Below are 20,890 nucleotides of genomic sequence, written 5' to 3' on the forward strand. Positions count from 1 at the left end.
CAGGACTGGGTTTTTGGCTTTGCTGTCTCTGGTTAGTTCTCCAGTTGTCAACTTGGTGCAAGTCCTGGTAAAAGAACTCCAGTCTAAGAAATAAGGAAAGGTCTTCAGAGGACTGACTGCAGAAACTGTTTGCATTGACCAGTGATTTTGGAATTCAAGCAATTTACAGTCTTACGCATCCATCCCTGCCCCACAGAACTTATTTCTTCCTACCTGAATTGTTCTTGCCCCATGGAACTTATTTCTTTCAACCTCGATATACTCTTTGTTTCTTGTCTGTTTCTAACCCACTGAGCATACTTTTTCCTACCTCAACTCTATTTTTTTCTCCCATTGTCCAGTCCCTTCCCATTTACATGCACAATTCTTCTGACGCTTTACATCAGTTTCAAAAGTTCCCGTTCACACGCTCCAGCCAAGTCCTGTTTACCATGGACGTGCTATCCCCTTACATCTCCATTCCCCATCAGGATGGTCTCAGGACTCTCCACCTCTTGCTGGAAAAAAGGCCTGAAAACTCATTATCCACCACCACCACCCTCCTCCGCCTGGCCAAGCTTGTCCTCACTTTCAACAACTTTTCCTTTACTTCCTCTTGCTTTCGTCAGGTCAAAGGGATGGTCATGGATACCCACATGGGCCACACCCCAGTCACAACTGTCTTTATCTGGAACATTCTTTATTGCAGTCCTACATGGGCTCCCACCCACAATTCTTTCTCTGGTACACTGATGAATCATTGGTGCTGTTTCCCTCTCTTGTCCAGAATTGGAAAAATTCATAACTTTTGCTCTGAATCTCCACCCCGCTCTCACCTTCACCATGCCCATCTCTGACTCCTCCCTTTCCTTCCTTGACATCTCTGTTCCATTTCTGAGGAAAGACTAGCCATCAATATCCACCGACTCCCACAGTTACCTTCACTATACACCCTCCTATCCTTCTTCCTGGAAAGACTTCATTCCATTCTCTCATTTTCCCTGTCTCTATCACATCAGTTCAACAAGGGGGCCTCCGAAATGTCTACCTTTTTTTCTTCAATCGAGGATTCCCCAGCACTGTGTCTGACAGGGCCCTCATCCATGTCTGACCCATCTCTCACAGTTCTACCCTCACCTCTTTCTTTCCCTCCCACAATAGCGATAGGGTCCTCATCTGGTCCTCACCTCCCATCCCACCACCCTCTGCATCTAAAGGATCATTAACAGCCATTTTTGACACCTCCAGGGGGATGTTACCAACAGACAAATATTTCCCTCCCTTCCTTTGTCAGCTTTCTGCAGGGTTCGTTCCCTCTGGAACCCTGGTCCACTCCTCCTTCATGCCCTACTCCTTTCCATGCCACCTTCCCCTGTAACCGCAGAAGGTGCAACACTTGCCGTTTACTTCCTCCCTCCTCAGTATCCAAGGGCCTAAACATACTTTCCAGGTAAAACAGCGATTTACTTGTATTTCACTCAATCTAGTCTATTGCATTTTCTGCTCACAGTGTCGACTCCTCTACACTAGGGAAATGAAGCTTAGACATTCTGTCCACAAAAATGACAAAAGTGCCTGCTACTTCAACACACCATTGTATTCCCACACCAACATTTCTGTGTTGGGCCTACTCCAGTGTTTAGATTACTTACAGTGTGGAAACAGGCCCTTTGGCCCAACAAGCCCACACTGACCCTCCGAAGAGCAACCCACCCAGACCCATTCCCCTACATTTACCCCTTCACCTAACATAGCACGGCCAATTCACCTCGCCTGCACATTTTTTGGACTGTGGGAGAAAACCGGAGCACCCGGAGGAAACCCACACAGACACAGGGAGAATGTGCAAACTCCACACAGTCAGTTGCCTGAGGCGGGAATTGAACCCGGGTCTCTGGCGCTGTGAGGCAGCAGTGCTAACCACTGTGCCACCGTGCCATGTTCCAGTGAGTGTCAGCGCAAGCTCAAAAACAGAATCTTACTTTCTCTTTGGAGACCTTGCATCCTCTAGAACTCAACATGGAGTTCTATAACTTCACAGCCTTTAGATTCTGTCCAGATTCTGTTTTTTTTAACCCACACCCTGGTTCTGTCACGGGTTACATTCAGCACAACCTACACATTCTCTCCTAGACTCTGCTGTCATCACTTTTTAAGTATTTTCAGGGAATCTGAAGGGCAACCTTTTCACACAGAGGGAGGTATGCATATGGGATGAGGTGCCAGTGGAAGTGGTTGAGGTGGGTACATTAACAATATTTAAAAGACATTTCGACAAATACATGGATAGGGAAGGGAAAATGGTGGTTAGCATGGATTGACAATTTGGTCAGCATGGACCAGTTTGGGCCAAAGGGCCTGACTTTGTGCTGTAGGACTCTGACTTCCCTTCTGTCCTGGCTCTTCAATAATCCCCTGATCTGCCGACCCCTTTCATATCTCTCTCCCTTTGGGCTCTGTTTCCATTTAACTGCTCAACTTTCCCAATCTTGTCTACAGCATCAATACCACCTTTTCCTAGCTGCTATCAGTTCTGATGAAGAGTCACTGGACCCAAAATGCTGCCAGACCTGCAGAGTTTTGTCAGCCATTTCCGTTTTTGCCTGTACCGCAAACTACTGATTTCATGAAGACATGGTATTCATCACTGAAACAGTTGCCAAACTAGCAACTTAATACTCTTTTATTCTTTCTATTTTATTCCATAACTGTGTCTGGCTGTGACAGAGTGCAAGAGTGGGATATTGTAATCAAAGAAGATTGGATTTATATTGTAAATATGAATTAGGATTGCCTTGTTGTTTATCTGTATTCTCCTAAAGTTACATTATTATTAATAAATAATAAATAAATGTATAAATTGTTGACTTTTCTTAAAGTTATAAACTTGCTGTCAAAGATCAGTTTGTAAAATCCGGTTAGGAACAAATGAGCAATTTTGGGAGTCCCAGAGGTAGTGAGGTGGATCTGGTTTGCCTTGCTATCACAACAGCTGCCTTTTGGGATCCCTGCTCCTTATATTCTTTGTAATGATTAGGTATTCATCACGCTATAACAGTATATCACTGAGACTCAGTGTTGGAATCATTGAAAAGTATGTCAAGTTGCAGCACTTGCTACTTAACTAGGAAACTTAATAGAAAAGGATGGTTCAGGGGCGCTCGGTTGTACGTAGTGTTAGCGAAATGTGTCAGACATTTTGTGGGCAATTGTCAGTCTAATAAATGGCATGCTACTGATCATAAAATCATAGAATCCCTACACTCTGGAAGCAGACCATTTTGCCCATCAAGTCCACAGCACCCTTCCAAAGAGCATCTCACCCTGTATTTCCCATGTCTAACTCACCTAGCCTGCATGTCCTTGGACACTATGAATAATTGAGCATGGCCAATTCACCTAACCTGCATATCTTTGGACTTGGGGAAGAAACTGAAACACTGAAGACAAAACCCAAGCAGACACGAGGAGAATGTGCAAACTCCACACAGACAGACAGTCACCTGAGAGTAGGATCGAACCCAGGTCCTTGGTGCTGTGAAGCAGCAGTGTTAACCACCGAGCCACTTTGCCACCCCACAACCTCTGGCACTGCCAGCAAAATCTATGCCTTTATGTTTCCAGCAAGATCTATTGGTGTAGTTCCTTTTAGAATCTTGCAGCCACTCAATCTTTTTAATAATATTGTAAAGACTTTTTTTTAAAAATTCTGTCGTTTTGATTGTGGACTGAAATATCAAAAGGACTGTTTTAAAAATCAAGGACTGGGGATTTCTTTTTTTTGTCCAATCCTAATACCCTTAGCGTGTCTCACGAATAGCGTTCGTAACAAACTATTAACAGCTCCATGGCCACAATGGAACTGCCCTGAACTACAGCCTCTCAGTATTCTTAAGGGAGCATTGGATTATGCTCCAGAGCTGGCAGCACTGGCACTATGACAGCATTACATTCTGACTAGTATTGCAATCTATCTGCAAACTTCCAAAGGATTCACCCCAAAGCTATCATCAAGATGGCCATCCTGACAGAACTACCACCTGAAGGGTGTGTGTCATGTTGAACACTTTGGAAGGAAAACATCACCTGTCACACAAAAAAACTGAGCAGAACAGAGTCAAATTTGCAGTCACTGTTCAGTAGCGTGCAAATCTTGGACTCTTATCTGTCTAGCAGTAACTTAAGCATGAATATTTGGAGGTCGACAGGTCGAACACAAGTATATATCTCCCTGCATGTTCTTCGAAGCCAGACGATTTACCTGGATGTTTCCAGGAATGAGGGGTTTGATTTACAAAAGTCCGCGAGACTTTTTGACTGCAGTGTAGGAGGTTAAGGAAGCTTACAAAATCATGAAGGACATAGATAAGTTGAATGGCAAGAGTCTTTTCCCTACAATGAGGGAGTTCAAAGGCCATATTTTTAAGGTGAGAGGAGTAAGTTTTAAAAAAGGACACGATGGGCAACAGTTTTACACAGAGATTTGTTCCTGTGTGACATGAACGACAGAGGAAGCGGTGGATGCAGGTACAGTTACAACATTTAGAAGACAATAAGATACATTAAGTACATTAGAATAGGAAAGATTTGGAGGGATGTGGGCCAAATGCAGGTACGTGGGACTAGTTTAGTCTGGGAGCATGGTTGGGGTAGACTAGTTGGACTGAAAGGTCTGTTTCCAGGCTGTATGACTCGATGACTTTATGTACTTTAATGTTCAGTCACTTGGCAAGATACCACTACAGGGAAACTTGAAGGAACAGTGCAACTCATAGTTAGTTAGGATTTAATGTCAGACTGGAGCTTGCTATCAAATTGACTCCTTCACAGTGGTAAGCGTTGACTGATTCGCTGGTTTTAATATTGCAAAGTCTAGATCATTGAATATTCTGAATTAGAGGCTGGAGACTGAATGAGATGTTGGATTTATAGTGTAGAATACGACAACACAGTTTCCATGTAAATGTTAAGGAGGTCTTGTTCTGACAGCTACCTGATAATGTGGATAGTTGCTCAGTTATGTCGTATTCATTAAAAAAATACAAACATGTTCAAGCTGAATACCATCAGCATCCACTTGATCACCCACAAAATGGAAGGGGTCATTTCCTGCATTGGTCAAGCAGCACATAGCGGTAACCTGCTCACTGTACTCAAATGGGTTCTGCCAGGGCCACTCAGCTCATTATCTTATTACAGCCTTGGTCCAAACATGGATAAAAGAGCTGAATCCCACAGAAGAGATGAGAGTGAGTGTTTTTGACATCAAAGCAGCTTTTCACTTAGTGTGAGATCAAGGAAACTGAGCAAAATTGAAGACATTGGGTATCAGGGCGTAGTGAGTGGAATGTCTCCACAGCTCGCAGTCGAACTGAGCACAAAGGAAGATAGCTGTGGCTTTTCGAGGCTCTGCTCCACGCCCCACCCCTGCAAAGTTCCTCTGGGTAGTGCCCTGGGAACAACTATTTGCAGCTGGTTACTTCCAAGGTAAAGTCAGAAACATGGATGTTAATTGCTGATTGAATCTGCATAGTATACAATCACAGCTTATCAGATAATGATCAGTCAGGACACATAGAACAGTACAGCACAGAACAGGCCCTTCAGCCCACGATGTTGTACGAACCCTCAAATTTCTGTGACCATATGCATGTCCAGTAGTCTCTTAAATATCCCCAATGACCTCGCTTCCACAACTGCTGCTGGCAATGCATTCCATGCTCCCACAACTCTCTGCGTAAAGAATCCACCTCTGACATCCCCTCTATACTTTCCGCCAAACAGCTTAAAACTATGACCCCTCGTGTTAACAATTTCTGCCCTGGGAAATAGTCTCTGGCTATCAACTCTATCTGTGCCTCTCATTATCTTGTAAACCTCAATTAGGTCCCCTCTCTTCCTTCTTTTTTCCAATGAAAAAAGTCCGAGCTCAGTCAACCTCTCTTCGTAAGGTAAGCCCTCCAGTCCAGGCAGCATCCTGGTAAACCTCCTCTGAACCCTCTCCAAAGCATCCACATCTTTCCTATAATAGGGCGACCAGAACTGGATATAGTATTCCAAGTGCGGTCTAACCAAAGTTTTATAGAGCTGCAACAAGATCTCATGGCTCTTAAACTCAATCCCCCTGTTAATGAAAGCCAAAACACCATATGCTTTCTTAACAATCCTGTTCACTTGGGTGGCAATTTTAAGGGATCTATGTACCTGCACTCCAAGATCCCTCTGTTCCTCCACACTGCCAAGAATCCTGTCTTTAATCCTGTACTCAACTTTCACATTCGACCTTCCAAAATGCATCACTTCGCATGTGTCCAGGTTGAACTCCATCTGCCTCCTCTCAAGCCATCTCTGCATCCTGTCAATGTCACACTGCAGGCTACAACAGCCCTCTATACTGTCAACAACACCTCCAACCTTTGTATCGTCTGCAAACTTGCTGACCCATTCTTCAATCCCCTCATCCAAGTCATTAATAAAAATTACACAGAGTAGAGGCCCAAGAACAGAGCCCTGTGGAACACCACTCACCACTGACTTCCAGGCAGAATACTTTCCTTCCACTACCACTCACTGTCTTCTGTCAACCAGCCAATTCTGTATCCAGACAGCTAAATTTCCCTGTATCCCATTCCTCCTGACCTTCTGAACAAGCCTACCATGGGGAACTTTATCAAATGCCTTGCTGAAGTCCATATACACCAAATCCACTGCTTGACCCTCATCAACTTGTCTAGTAACATCCTCAAAGAACTCAATAAGATTTGTGAGGCATGACCTGCCCCTCACAAAGCAGTGTTGACTGCACTTAATCAAGCCATGCTCTTCCAGATGGTCATAAATCCTATCCCTCAGAATCCTTTCTAACACCTTGCACACCCACTTTTGTGATTCATCTACTAGGTCACCCACATCCATTCTAAAAAGATACTCCTTTACTGTTGTTCTTCCTAAAGTTGACAAGTTCACAATTTTCAACATTCTACTCCATCTGCCATATTTTCACCCGCACCCTTAACATATCTAAATGCCTCTGCAGATTCTTTAAGTCCTCTTAACAACTTACTCTCATACCTATCCTTGTGTCATCAGTAAATTCAGTGATTATACATTTGGTATCTTCATCCGAGTCATTAATACAGATTGTAAATATTGAGGACCTAGCATTGATCCTGTAGCAATAGCTTATGAACTCAAAAATAACCCATTATTTTCTCCTTGTTAGCTAACCAGTACTCTGAGTATGTTAATATGTACCCTCTACACCATGAGCTCTTATTTTTTGGACTAAACTTTGATATGGCACCTTGACAAATACTTTTCAGAAATCCAACTGCATTACATTCATAGATTCCCCTTTATCTACCTTGCTTGTTACTCCTTCAAAAAACTCGAATAACTTAAGTCAAACATAACGTTTCTTTCACAAAAGCCACACTGACTCTGCCTGATTATATTATAATTTTCATACTGTCCTGCTATTACCTCGTTATCAGATTCTGTCAATCTTTCTGTTACAAAGGTCAGTCCAGCTTTCCCATAGTCTCCTGCTTGCAGTCTCCCTCTCTTTTTTGATTAGAGGTGTTATGTTTATAATTTTCTGATCTGTCAGTATGTTTCCAGAAACTTCTCTTGATGGTCAATGTCATTACTACTGCTGAATCCCCTACAATATACATCCTAGGGTTACTACTAACCGAAGTTCGAGACAAAAAAAAACTGCAGATGCTGGAATCCAAGGTAGACAAGCAAGAGGCTGGGAGAACACAGCAAGTCTGGCAGCATCAGGAGGTGGAGAAATCAACGTTTCAGATATAATCCTTCATCAAAACATAAATACACCAGCCACAGAAATACTGTGGCTACAGTATAGCATGTAAGTTACTGCCCGAGTCCACCAATCATGAGGAACAAGACTGTGATGAAACGCTCTCCATTTGCTTAGATGGGTTCACCTTCAATAACATTGAGGAAGTTCAATCAAGGACAAAGCATCCATGCACTCGGTATCTCGTCCACCACCATAAACATCTGCACGCTCCACTACAGACACACAGTGTATCACTGTGCACACCTCCAGATGTATTGCAGTAAGTTGCCTAGCCTTCTTTGACACTTCCTTCCAAACCAGCAACCTCCACCAACTAGCAAGACCTGGGCTGCAGGTACATGGGAGCACCACCACCTACAGGTTGCCCTCCAAGCCACTCACCATCCTGACTTGATACTATATAGCTGTTCCTTCAGTGTCACTATGTCAACATCCTTTCTCCTCCTAACTGCACTCGTTCATGTACCGACATGTCAAGGACTGCAGTACTTCAAGAAAACAGTGAGAAAAATTAAGAAAGGTCAAGAAATACAAGCTTTGCCAATGAGGCCCACATGCTACGAATGAACATTTCAAAAGTCACACAATTAAAAATTTGCCTCAATTTGTATTAGACTATCTTTGATAGTTTCTTACAATATGTTTTGACAGTTAATTTATTTAATGTGTTGAGATGTAAAGGTAAAGGTGAGGTTGCCATAATCCTACAGGACCATTAAGAGATGGTGATTGTTTAACCTGAGGATCACCACACCTCGAGCGATAGGAGAGGATTTAGATTTAGATTACTTACAGTTTGGCCCAACAAGTCCACACCGACCCTGCGAAGAGCAATCCACTCAGACCCATTCCCCTACATTTACCCCTCCACCTAACACTACGGGCAATTTAGCATGGCCAATTCACCTAACCTGCACATTTTTGGATTGTGGGAGGAAACCGGAGCAGCCGAAGGAAACCCACGCAGACACAGGGAGAATGTGCAAACTCCACACAGATAGTTGCCTGAGGCGGGAATTGAACCCAGGTCTCTACCACTGTGAGGCAGCAGTGCTAACCACTGTGCCACCGTGCCCGAGCTGGGACTTTCATGGCAACCTCAGCTGGGATGGGAGATAAACCCACGCTGTTGTCTTCAATCTGCATCACAAATCAGGATATATGAGGATACGTCCACTGTGTTTTACAAGTCCTGATGACATGATTCGTTTTTAAACCTGTTTTCCCAGATGAGGCAGAAACGAAACAAACACTAGATGGTGCTCAAAGACCACAACATCACTGCAGCTGAATGCAATGATCCAAACCAGTCCAAATGATGTCACAGCATTGCTTTACAAAGAATACCTGGGAAACTGACAATTACACTAATCCTTTCTGTCAATGAATCCTTTCAGTTAATCTCTGAACTATAAGTAACAGAGTACAAACAAGCTATATCGGCCTTTGCAACATAAAAGCTAGGATCTCTATCAGCTACGCCATGACAATGAACCAGATTGTTGAGACTGACACCATAAACAAATTACAATTGTTAAAAACTTTGCAATAGAGCCTCCAAGACAGCACTGTAATTCAAATGTCTTTAATATTTACTGTCTGAACATTTCAATCTAGCTTTAACGCTAGATAATGCATTGCAGTGTTATTGTATGCTATTGTCTGTGTAAATCATTCATTAAGATTCTAAAGTTCTGGTAGAACAACATTTGAAGAAGGTTCAACCCACACCATTTTGAGTACTTCCAAATGATAGATGTTTACTGCATTTTTCAGAATGTCTTACCCGTTTCTTTGAAATTGTGTTGAGGATCCTGGAGTTAATATAAGGTCCAAGTAACATATTGGAAATAAACACAGAAAGGAGGGCCCAAGTACATTGACAAACAGAATACAGATGAGAGGTCAATCATGCTTGGAGGAGATGGAACACAATTCCTAGAGGAATTAGGTGATTTGTCAATAGGTTAATGCAATGGGATCATGCTGCATTTAAGTCTTTGGGAATAGACATTTGTGATTAAATTCACTGTTTGAAGCTTCTTTTTCCCCAGGGAAAGGCAGAAAACGTACTAATTAAAAAATGTTTCACAGATGAGAATTAGATTTACTTGATTCAAGAATCACACAGGGATTTGTTTGTATTGGGCTTGATGAAATGTTTTATCATTCTAAACTTTATTGCTTCTCATCTGCTGGAATAGTGCTCGGTGCTGGGATAAGGGAAGAGAAGACGAACAGAGGTCAAGAGTTTAAACACGAGTCTGAGGAGGGGTCACTCAACCCGAAATGTTAATTCTGATTTCTCTCCACTAGTGCTGCCAGACCTACTGAGCTTTTCCAGCAATTTCTATTTTGATTTCTGATTTACAGCATCTGCAGTTCTTCCTGTTTTCATTTAAACATTGCAAGTGCTTTGAGGACAAAAATTGAAATTGCTGGAGAAACTCAGCAGGTCTGTCAGCATCAATGGAGAGAAAGCAGAGTTGACATTTCAGGTCCGGCGAGCCTTCCTCAGAGCTCTGCAATTTTTAGTTTTGTTTTGGATTTCCAGCATCCACAGTTCTTTTGGTTTTTTTTTGTTGAGTGCTTTTGGATGTTGTTTCCTTTAATGCAAAATTATCAGTAGAAATTAGATGGTGATTAGGAAAATATATCAAACTCATGATATTGGCGCACTCAGGATCACTAGTCAGGATATCTGATATTTGCTTATACTGTATAAGCTCATAGCAGTAAGACCTTCTACTTACAGATTTAAACTGATGGGGCAGCCCAATGGTTAGCGCTGCTGCCTCGCACCAGCAGGGACCCGGGTTCGATTCCAGCCTCGAGCAACTGTCTGTGTGGAGTTTGCACGTTCTCCCCATGTCTGCGTGGGTTTCTGGGTGCTCTGGTTTCCTCCCCCAATCCAAAAGTGTGCTGGTTAGGTGAACTGGCCATGCTAAATGGCACCATAATGTTAGGTGCATTAGTCATGGGTAAATATGGGTCTGGGTGGATCGCTCTTTGAAGGGTCGGTGTGGATTTGTGGGCCGAAGGGCCTGTTTCCACACTGTAGAGAATCTAATCTAATCTAAAACTCATAACCTTATATATCGAGCAAATTCATCAATAAAAGATCAAGGACCTTGAGCAATGCTAATGTGTTTTATCATTGAAAGTCATACATATTGCCTCTTGTCCTCTCTGATCCATAGAAAAAGATTGTTGTTGCTAGGTCATATTGTCCTAGCTAAAGCCTCATGAAGCATCTATTTCAAATCTATGCATAATTAATGAATACGTCAGAAATTCAAATCAGCCCAAAAGAATTTAATGCTTTTTTTTGTAGAATTTGTTTCTTATATTCTAAAGCAGGTCACTGGAGTTGAAATGTTACTCTGCTTTCTCTCCATGGAAACCGCCAGACCAGCTGAGTTTCTCCAGCAATTTCGGTTTCTATTTCAGATCTCTAGCATCTGCAGTTTCTCGTTTTATTTTCTTGGGAGTTAACAGAAATCCAGTTTGCATTCATAATATTTGAGCTGAAATTTTAGATAGAAAATGTATAATATAGAAATGTTACCATTTGAAGCAAGATTAAAATCATTCTGCCATAATGAAACACAAGCGTACTCCTTTATCGCATGGAGTTTGTCTTCAAGAGATATATTTTGCATCAAGGTCTTTTCAATGACATGCTCAGAGGCTTCCATAATGTGTCTGCACAATTGTTCCTCCCTAAAACTCACCCATATTTCAGGCTGATGCCTCCACCAGTCCCGGTTACCCAGCCTAAATGATAGAACTGCTTGCAGAGTTCTGGAATCAGGTTTCTTGGGTGCTCTTTTCCCTAAAGGAAGAAGTAAAGACCTGTTAGCTTCCAGAGTTATCACTTGAAAAGCCATTTGGTGCGCAAGAATTTGTGGGTGAAGCCCAGCTGAAGGAAGATGCAAATATTTGTGTTTTTGAGTGCTGTAAAATTGGTATGTCATAGAGTCATAGAGATGGACAAAACAGAAACAGACCCCTTGGTCCAACTCACCCATGCTGACCAGAATGTGTGTCAAGTTCTTCATTTTATCACTGTTCCCAGTAAAGTTTCTCATTCAATAATATTTTTAAGTGCACAGTTATTACCATCATGGCCGTAGTGCGCCAGAAACCTACATTTACAATAAGAAAGAGCATGAGGGTTGAATTTCTTGAAGCTAACACAGAATTTACAAAGGTTCAGAGATTCAACAGCCCCAGGACACAACAACACGGTCTGGTCTTTGGAAGTACGCTTAAAGATTTATTCAGGGGAGGCAATGCCCGAGTGGTATTATCATTGGACTATTAATCGAAAGACCCAGGAACCCACAATTTGAAACCATTGCCAACTGTTGGAAAAACCCAACTGGTTTACTTATGTCATTTAGGAAAGGTAATTTGCCATTCTTACCTGACAGGAATGATTCGGGATAGTCAACATGGATTTGCACGCAGGAAATCATGTCTCACAAACTTGATTGAGCTTTTTGAAGAAGTAGCAAAGAAGATTGATGAGGGCAGAGCAGTAGATGGGATCTATATGGACTTCAGTAAGGTGTTCGACAAGGTTCCCCATGGGAGACTGATTAGCAAGGTTACATCTCATGGAATACAGGGAGAACTAGCCATTTGGATACAGAACTGGCTCAAAGGTAGAAGACAGAGGGTGGTGGTGGAGGGTTGATTTTCAGACTGGAGGCCTGTGACCAGTGGAGTGCCACAAGGATCGGTGCTGGGTCCTCTACTTTTTGTCATTTACAAAATGATTTGGATGCGAGCATAAGAGATACAGTTTGTAAGTTTGCAGATGACACCAAAATTGGAGGTGTAGTGGAGAGCGAAGAGTGTTACCTCAGATTACAACAGGATCTTGACCAGATGGACCAATGGGCTGAGAAGTGGCAGATGGAGGTTAATTCAGATAAATGCGAGGTGCTGCATTTCGGGAAAGCAAATCTTAGCAGGACTTGTACACTTAATGGAAAGGTCCTAGGGAGTGTTGCTGAACAAAGAGACCTTGGAGTGCAGGTTCATAGCACCTTGAAAGTGGAGTCACAGGTAGATAGGACAGTGAAGGCGGCGTTTGGTATGCTTTCCTTTATTGGTCAGAGTATTGAGTACAGGATGTGGGAGGTCATGTTGCGGCTGTACAGGACATTGGTCAGGCCACTGTTGGAATATTGCGTGTAATTCTGATCTCCTTCCTATTGTGAAACTTGAAAGGGTTCAGAAAAGATTTAGAAGGATGTTGCCAGGCTTGGAGGATCTGAGCTACAGGGAGAGGCTGAACAGGCTGGGGCTGTTTTCCCTGGAGCGTCGAAGGCTGAGAGGTGACCTTATAGAAGTTTACAAAGTTATGAGGGGCATGGATAGGGTAATTAGACAAAGTCTTTTCCCTGGGGTCGGCGAGTCCTGAACTAGAGGGCATAGGTTTAGGGTGAGAGGGGACAGACATAAGAGACCTAAGGGGCAACTTCTTCACGCAGAGGGTGGTACGTGTGTGGAATGAGCTGCCAGAGGATGTGGTGGAGACTGTTGCAATTGCAACATTTAAGCGACATTTGGATGGGTATATGAATAGGAAGGGTTTGGAGGGATATGGGCCAGGTGCTGGCAGGTGGGACTAGATTGGGTTGAGATATCTGGTTGGCATGGATGGGTTGGACTGAAGGGTCTGTTTCCATGCTGTACATCTCTATGACTCTATATATGACTTACAAATGATTCCAGACTCACAACAATGTGACCTATGCATAATGCCCTCCAGGCAATCAAGGTTTGGCAATAAATTCAGGCCTAGTTAGCAATGCCTACATCCTTTGAATGAATAAAAATGCCTCATGTTGGCCTGGACTGCTTCATTAGCAAACAACCCCACTTCTGACTTTATGACTGAAGAAAAGTTATTGACAAAGCAGTTGGAGTTGGGCAGGGCTGGACACTAGAACCATAGAATCACTACAGTGTGGAAGTAGCTGTTTAGCCTGTCGAGTTCACACTGACTCTCTGAAGAGTATCCCACCCAGATTAAAGCCTCTCCCCACACCAACCACTCCCCCCCTCCCCCCACACCCCTCCAACCTATTCCTGTAACCCTGCATTTCTACCTCGCCTGCATATCCCTGGACACTGTGGGCAATTTAGGATGGCCAATCCACCTAATCTGCACATCTTTGGACTGTGGGAGGAAATCGCAGCACTCGGAGGAAACCCACGCAGACACGGAGAGAATGTGCAAAATCCACACAGACAGTTGCTTGAGGGTGGAATCGAACCTGGGTCGCTGGTGCAGTAAGCTGGTGCAGTGCTAACCACTGAACCCCTGTGAATGATTACTCTGTGAATTTCTACAACTATGTCCTTGGGCCGAGATGACTGACCTTCAATAATCATAACCATTGCACTTTATGCTGACCAGTGATCCCCATAGACTTCAATTTTAATTGAACTTCTTGATGCCACACCCGATCAGATGGTGCTTTGACGGCAATTCCAGTCATTCCTTCCTGAATCTCAGCTCTCATTCTTTGGTGAGCAGATGATCAATGTCATTTGACAGCATGTTTGATGACAACGTCCATTCCTTTGCTGATGACTGAGTTCATCAATACCTTCTCAAGGGCAAATAACAATGGACAATAAACACTGGCCTAGCCATCAATGCCCACATACTATGAATTCATTTATAAAAAGTAAGCTGAGGGGCAATAATGGTCTGGGTCATGTTTTTTGTGTCTCTTGTGGACAGAACATACTTGAGATGCCAGTGAGACACCTTTCCCAAATTTGATCTCATCAATTTTCGACTTTGCCATGCATATGTCAGGATCGTATCTGTACTGAAACAGCTTGGCTAAGGGGGTGTCTAGTCCTTCAGGTCAAGTCTTCAGTATTTACTAGTGAAATGGTGTCAGTGTCTCTGGCCTTTCCTGTATCCAGTGCCTTCAGTCATTTCCTAATATTACACAGATTGGATTGAATTGGCTGATGTTTGGCATGTAATCCAGGAGCTGGCCTGTGTGAGTCCACTCATCAGTCCTTTTAAATCTTTCTGATGGTATGAAACAGAAGATGAACTGAGTACGATGGAACTCATATAGCATGCCCAGTGTTCGGTACATGGAAGGAAGCACATCATGAATCAAACCAAGTAGTACTCAGTCTGCTTTCAAAAGCGACTGAAGAGTACACACGCATGAAATAAAACTGCACCCATTGGCATTATTAACAAGTAGAGAGTGGGAATCAAATACTACAGAAAAGAAGACAATCAGCTCATCTCCAACAAAAGGAGGCACGGGTGGCTCAGTGGTTAGCACTGCTGCCTCACAGCGCCAGGGACCCCGGGTTCAATTCCCGCTTCGGTCATCTGTCTGTGTGGAGTTTGCACATTCTCCCCGTGTCTGTGTGGGTTTTCTCCGGATGCTCTGGTTTCCTCCCACAGTCCAAAGATGTGCAGGCTAGGTGAATTGGCCATGCTAAATTGCCCGTAGTGTTAGGTGCAGGGGTAAAATGTAGGGGAATGGGTCTGGATGGGTTGCTCTTAGGAGGGTCAGTGTGGACTTGTTGGGCCAAAGGGCCTGCTTCCACACTGTAGGGAATCTACTCTAATCTAATCAATGACTACCACTGAACTAATGTTGGCCTGGATTTATGATGACACAACATGCTGGCATGTTATTTAACGAAGGAAGAAGATAATTCAAAATGCAACAAGATACCATACATAACCATCTGTTGTTTCACCTCTTCCTAATTCTGAAGCTCTCCAAATAGCAACAGCGAACTGTAGAGCTTTAATAAAGGCAAAGTGCCAAGCAATATAGGTCAAAAAAGAATTGTCCAGTCAATGATATTTGCAGAAAAAGCTGCCTGACTCAGTTTGATGGCATGACAAGCTTCTGAATGGTTAATCATGAGACTGCTGAGCCACCTCCTTGTCGTGGGGAATTCACAGGGTTGTTCCTGATATAATAAAAGGACAGAGGATTAACTGGAGCCACAACACTTGAGTTACAAGAGGTAATATCTGAGACAGCAGGTTTAGCTTTAGCTAGGCTTCACCTTGTCACTTGGGTGACCCTACAATTGGGGAGGGCTACTCTTGTGAGCCAACACTCATTAGTCGAATGCCAAGATGATACAGAACCCATCAGAGTTAGTAAGTACAACAGGGCACCTTCCCGAAGTTTGAATTCATCAAACTTGAACATCTTTCCTAAACATGAACGTCTCACAATAAATTAAATATTCTGTAGTACAGATGGTGCTACACAGGAAATAGATTAAAACCAACCTGTGCACAACAAGTGTTGATTGTCTATATTAAGGTTCAGTGTCTCTAAGTTAGAGGCAGTCAGTGGATAATTAATTACTTGTATATAGCCAGCACAGAGGAAGGAATGGGGGTGGTATTGGCTTAGGTTTTTGCTTTCTCTTTGCTAAGTAGAAGGGAAACTTAATTATTAAGGAACCAACAAAAAAGGTATAAAGACACACTTACGGCACCTGGTGCTAGGTTTTTGAGCTAGGAGCCAGATATTGATAAAACATTGTTATGCCCAGCTCAAACCAGCAGCTAGTACACACACATTAGCAAACCAGAAATTGTGAAGTGGTCTTGATCTTTGCCGATTGAGTAGCTTCAGATTGAGTAGTTCCTTTTAATGTGATCTATCACATGGAGTTGTTCTCCAATGCTTGGGACAGCTTCAGCCTTAGAAAGTAAACTCAGTAACTGAAGCCTGCCCTGGAAAAATTCAATCCCAAGTTCAAGGATTTCAGAATATAACCAGAACCGGTCAGCAGTGGATAAGTTCACTTTTCTTGTCAGATCGTTCCCTAGTAAGTAAATTGATGACGAGTCACAAGCAAGAGTTTCCAAAGCACATGCAGTCTTCAAACGCCAGTCTGGCAACGAAGAGCATAAGTCTGCCAATCAGACTGAAACTCTATGAAGCAAGAGTCCTGTGCACTGTGGTATACATGGGAGGTTTGGACAGTGTACCAGCATCATGCCCAGGAAGCTTAATCATTTTCACTTGAACTGTGTTTGGGAGTTTCTGAAGATAAGGGGATAAGACAAAATGCCAGACACTGAGGTGTTCCCACGGGTTGATCAAGCATCCACACTACAATGAGACAGTCACAACCAACGTCCCCTCTAAGCTGCAGAAATGCAAAAGAAAAACTTGCCGGAAATATTGGTCTTAACTGAGCTGGATTGCTCATGTAAACGGAATGCCTAATATTCGCTGACCAAAGCAAATCATCTATAGAGATCTTGAGACTGAAGTTTGCTATCATAGTGGACAAAGGAAGCACTACAAGGATACTCCACTTAAGTATTTGATTGTTGACTATGGATCCTGAGAGAAGCTCACCCAGGATGATGACCATCTGATCTAACCAAATAAACAGTGGCATGGCCTGTTTCAAAAGTCAGCATGTGTCAGCGGCAGAGAGGAAACACGAGAGGCGGAAATACCAATATCCTGTAGCATTTGCAGCAGAACTTCCCAGGCATAGATCAGCCATTGTAGCCCCAATTAGTGAATTTTCCTGGGTGATTTGGATATTTACAAATACTGTACCTAATACAGATACTAATGTCAATGTATTCAAAAGTCTCAATAACGTTAAATGAAAGTGACAGATTTCATCAGGAGAGAGACCAGTGATATAGGCAGACAGATAACAAAATCATAGAACAGAATCCCTACATGTGATGGTGCCCATTTGGCCCACTGAGTTTGCACCGACCATTGAAACAGCATTCCCACCCAGACCCAGCCCTCTATCCTATCGCTGTAGCTTCACATTTCTCATGACTAACCTACAGAGCCCACACATCCTTGAACAGTATGGAACAATTTAACATGGTCAAACCACTTAACCTGCATATCTTTGGCCAATGGAAGGGAATCGGAGCACCCGGCAGAAACCCACACAGACATAAGGAGAATATGCAAATTCCATACAGTCACCCGAGGCTGGAATCAAACCCAGATTCCTGGTACTGTGAAGCAGCAGTGCTCACCTCTGAGCCACCTTGCACCCATCTTGATTTACTTGATGCTATCTCCTTTAGTTTAATGTTGCTTACTGAGACCCTTAAACAAATCAGCTCAGTTTATTCCTTAACATATGCTTCTTGAAGTCATGCATTCAAAAGCCTTGCAGGATGTCTCCTACTCTGACAACTTAATAACTTCTATTTCAGCAACATTTCTAATACTAATTTCTAAACTAATCTGGGATTTTTTTTTCTCTCCTGCCTTTAGTGTTTTGGAGACTGAGAAATGCTCTGATGTTCCAGGCCTTTTTCTCTGAATGGCTGGTTTGTCTCTAACAGAAACCTGCACATTCATTGACCTTCTGAATGATTCTGTCTCTCTCTCTCTCTCTTTCTAAAAGGACTTGGTTCTGACTCTGTGTCTTGATGTCCCTCAACAACTTATTTTCTTCCTCTATTCTACCCCTTTTTCTAAAACATCAAAATATTAACCTCAAAGGACTCATTTAAATGAATGCAAACAAATTTTAAGTCAATCTGTCACCACTCACAACACTCAAAAATTAAACTGAAATTATGTCTCCCTTTTTGAGCACAGAATATAGAAACACAAATCAAACTTGAAGCTATATATCATTCTGAAAATGTGTTGCTGGAAAAGCACAGCAGGTCAGGCAGCATCCAAGGAGCAGGAGAATCAACGTTTCAGGCATGAGCCCTTCTTCAGGAATCATATATATCGTTATGTCCACTTCAGAAGTCAAGAATCCAAATAATAATTAAAATTTGTTGAGAACCTTCATCACAATACAAATCACCGAAAGTGACAGAACAAGTTGAGGATTGTGGTTGGGGGGGGGGGGGGGAAATCTTGGGTTTTTTTGCCGTATAATCTTAATCCTTAAAAACACCACTGTCCTGGTTTCAGATGGACAACGACATTCAATTTTGAGCATCATAATTTAAGAAGATGCAGAAGTAATTTACAAGAATGGCACCAGGCATAAGAGATGCTAGTTATTTGGAGAGACCAGATAAACTATAATTCATGATTTCATAGAAGCATTCAAAATCATGAATGGTTTTGACAGTAAATAATGAGGAACTCTTTCCAATGGCAGAGAGTCAATAGGTGGAGTACACAGCAATAAAGTATTTGCTAAGAGAGTCAGAGGCAAAATAAGAAAACATGTTTTTAAGCACTGGCTTGTTACAACCCAGAATGCACTGACTGAGAGGGCATTGAAAATAGATTCTTTGGTAATATACAAAAGTGAATTGGATAAATACATGAAAGGCAATCATTTATAAGTCTACGGGGGAAGTCAGCGGAGCAGGATGAATTATATAGCCCTTGCAAAAAGTCATAACAAGCACAATGGACTGACTGCTTTTTTGGGGCTGCTTTATTCAATGATTATGTTTAGTGATAGTCACATGTCTGGGGTAGAGTGAGAACTGACAAATATAGTATTTACACAAGTGAATGAGCATCTTAATCCAGCAGAGTGCCAAATACAAACAAAGTACTGTGGATGCTGAAGATCTGAAATGAAAATCGAATTTTTAAGCCTGGATTGGTCAGATGGACAGAACAGTGGCAAATGGAATTCAACTCAGAAATGTATGAGGCAGTACATTTGAGCAGGGCTGGCAAGGCAAGAGATTGCACTGTGAATCATAGGACCCTGCAAAGTACTTAACAGCAGCGGAACCTTGATGTGCATATCCACAGATTCCCGAAGGTTGCATCACAGATAGATAAGATATTAAGGAAGACATATAGAATACTTGTTTTTACCTCATCAACCTCCGGATACATCGTATCATCCTCCATCATTTCCGCCACCTCCAGACAGACCCCACCACCAGGGATAGATTTCCCTCCCCACCCCTATCAGCGTTCCGGACAGACCACTCCCTCCGCAACTCCCTCGTCAAGTCCACACTCCCCACCAACCCAACCTCCACTCCCGGCACCTTCCCCTGCAACCGCAAGAAGTACAAAACCTGCATTCACACCTCCCCCTTCACCTCTCTCCAAGGCCCCAATGGATCCTTCTATATCCGTTGCAAATTCACCTGCACCTCCACACACATCATTTACTGTATCCGCTGCACCCGATGTGGTCTCCTCTAAATTGGGGACACAGGCTGCCTACTTGCGGAACATTTCAGGCAACGCCTCTGGGACACCCGCACCAACCAACCCAACCACACCGTGGCTGAACACTTTTAACTCCCCCTCCCACTCTGCCAAGGACATGAAGGTCCTTGGCCTCCTCCATCGCCAGACCCTGGCCACACGACACCTGGAGGAAGAGGGCCTCCAACCACACGGGATGAATGTAGATTTCTCCAGCTTCCTCATTTCCCCTACCCCCCACCTTATCTCAGTCCTAACCCTCGGATTCAGCACCGCCCTCTTGACCTGCAATCTTCTTCCTGATCTCTCCACCCCCACCCCCTCTCCGGCCTATCACCCTCACCCTCACCTCCTTCCACCTATCGTATTCCCAGTGCTCCTCCCCCAAATTCCCTCCCCCCACCTTTTATCTCAACCCACTTGGCACACCAGCCTCATTCCTGAAGAAGGGCTTATGCCTGAAACATCGATTCTTCTGCTCCTTGGATGCTGCCTGGCCTGCTGTGTTTTTCCAGCACCACATTTTTCAACTCTGGTCTCCAGCACCTGCAGTCCTCACTTTCTCCTACTTGTTTTTATTAGCCAAGCAACAGAATATAACAGCAGGAAGAGTACACCGGAGCTAAATAAAATGCTGCTTTGTCAACACTGGTGTACTGCGTGCAGCTCTGAACACTACACTGCAGAAGGCAAATAATAAAGGGATGCAGAGGAGATTTACCAGTATACTGTTTGCGTGGAGAGTTGGAGCTAGGAAGCTCGTGGAATGTTGTCCCTTATTCCAATGGAGTCGGAGTATAAGAGCAGCAAGTCTTACTGTTACTGTACAAGATATTGGTGACACTACATCTAGAGTATTGTGAGCATTTGGAGTCCCCTTATTAAAGGAAATATAATATTTCAT

The 20,890-nt window shown here is 43.1% G+C and overlaps 1 protein-coding gene across 1 annotated transcript in view; it reads right to left on the bottom strand.

Moving 5' to 3' along the window:
- The window catches only part of apip (APAF1 interacting protein), a 54,281-nt gene that overhangs the window by 17,147 nt on the left and 16,244 nt on the right, over positions 1 to 20,890 (bottom strand). The window contains exon 2 of the mRNA XM_060838404.1: positions 11,542 to 11,642. Coding sequence (XP_060694387.1) covers positions 11,542 to 11,642 — 101 coding nt within the window. The remainder of the gene's footprint in view (positions 1 to 11,541; positions 11,643 to 20,890) is intronic.

The sequence above is a fragment of the Hemiscyllium ocellatum genome, chromosome 18 (assembly GCF_020745735.1).
Source record: "Hemiscyllium ocellatum isolate sHemOce1 chromosome 18, sHemOce1.pat.X.cur, whole genome shotgun sequence".
Classification (NCBI taxonomy): domain Eukaryota; kingdom Metazoa; phylum Chordata; class Chondrichthyes; order Orectolobiformes; family Hemiscylliidae; genus Hemiscyllium; species Hemiscyllium ocellatum.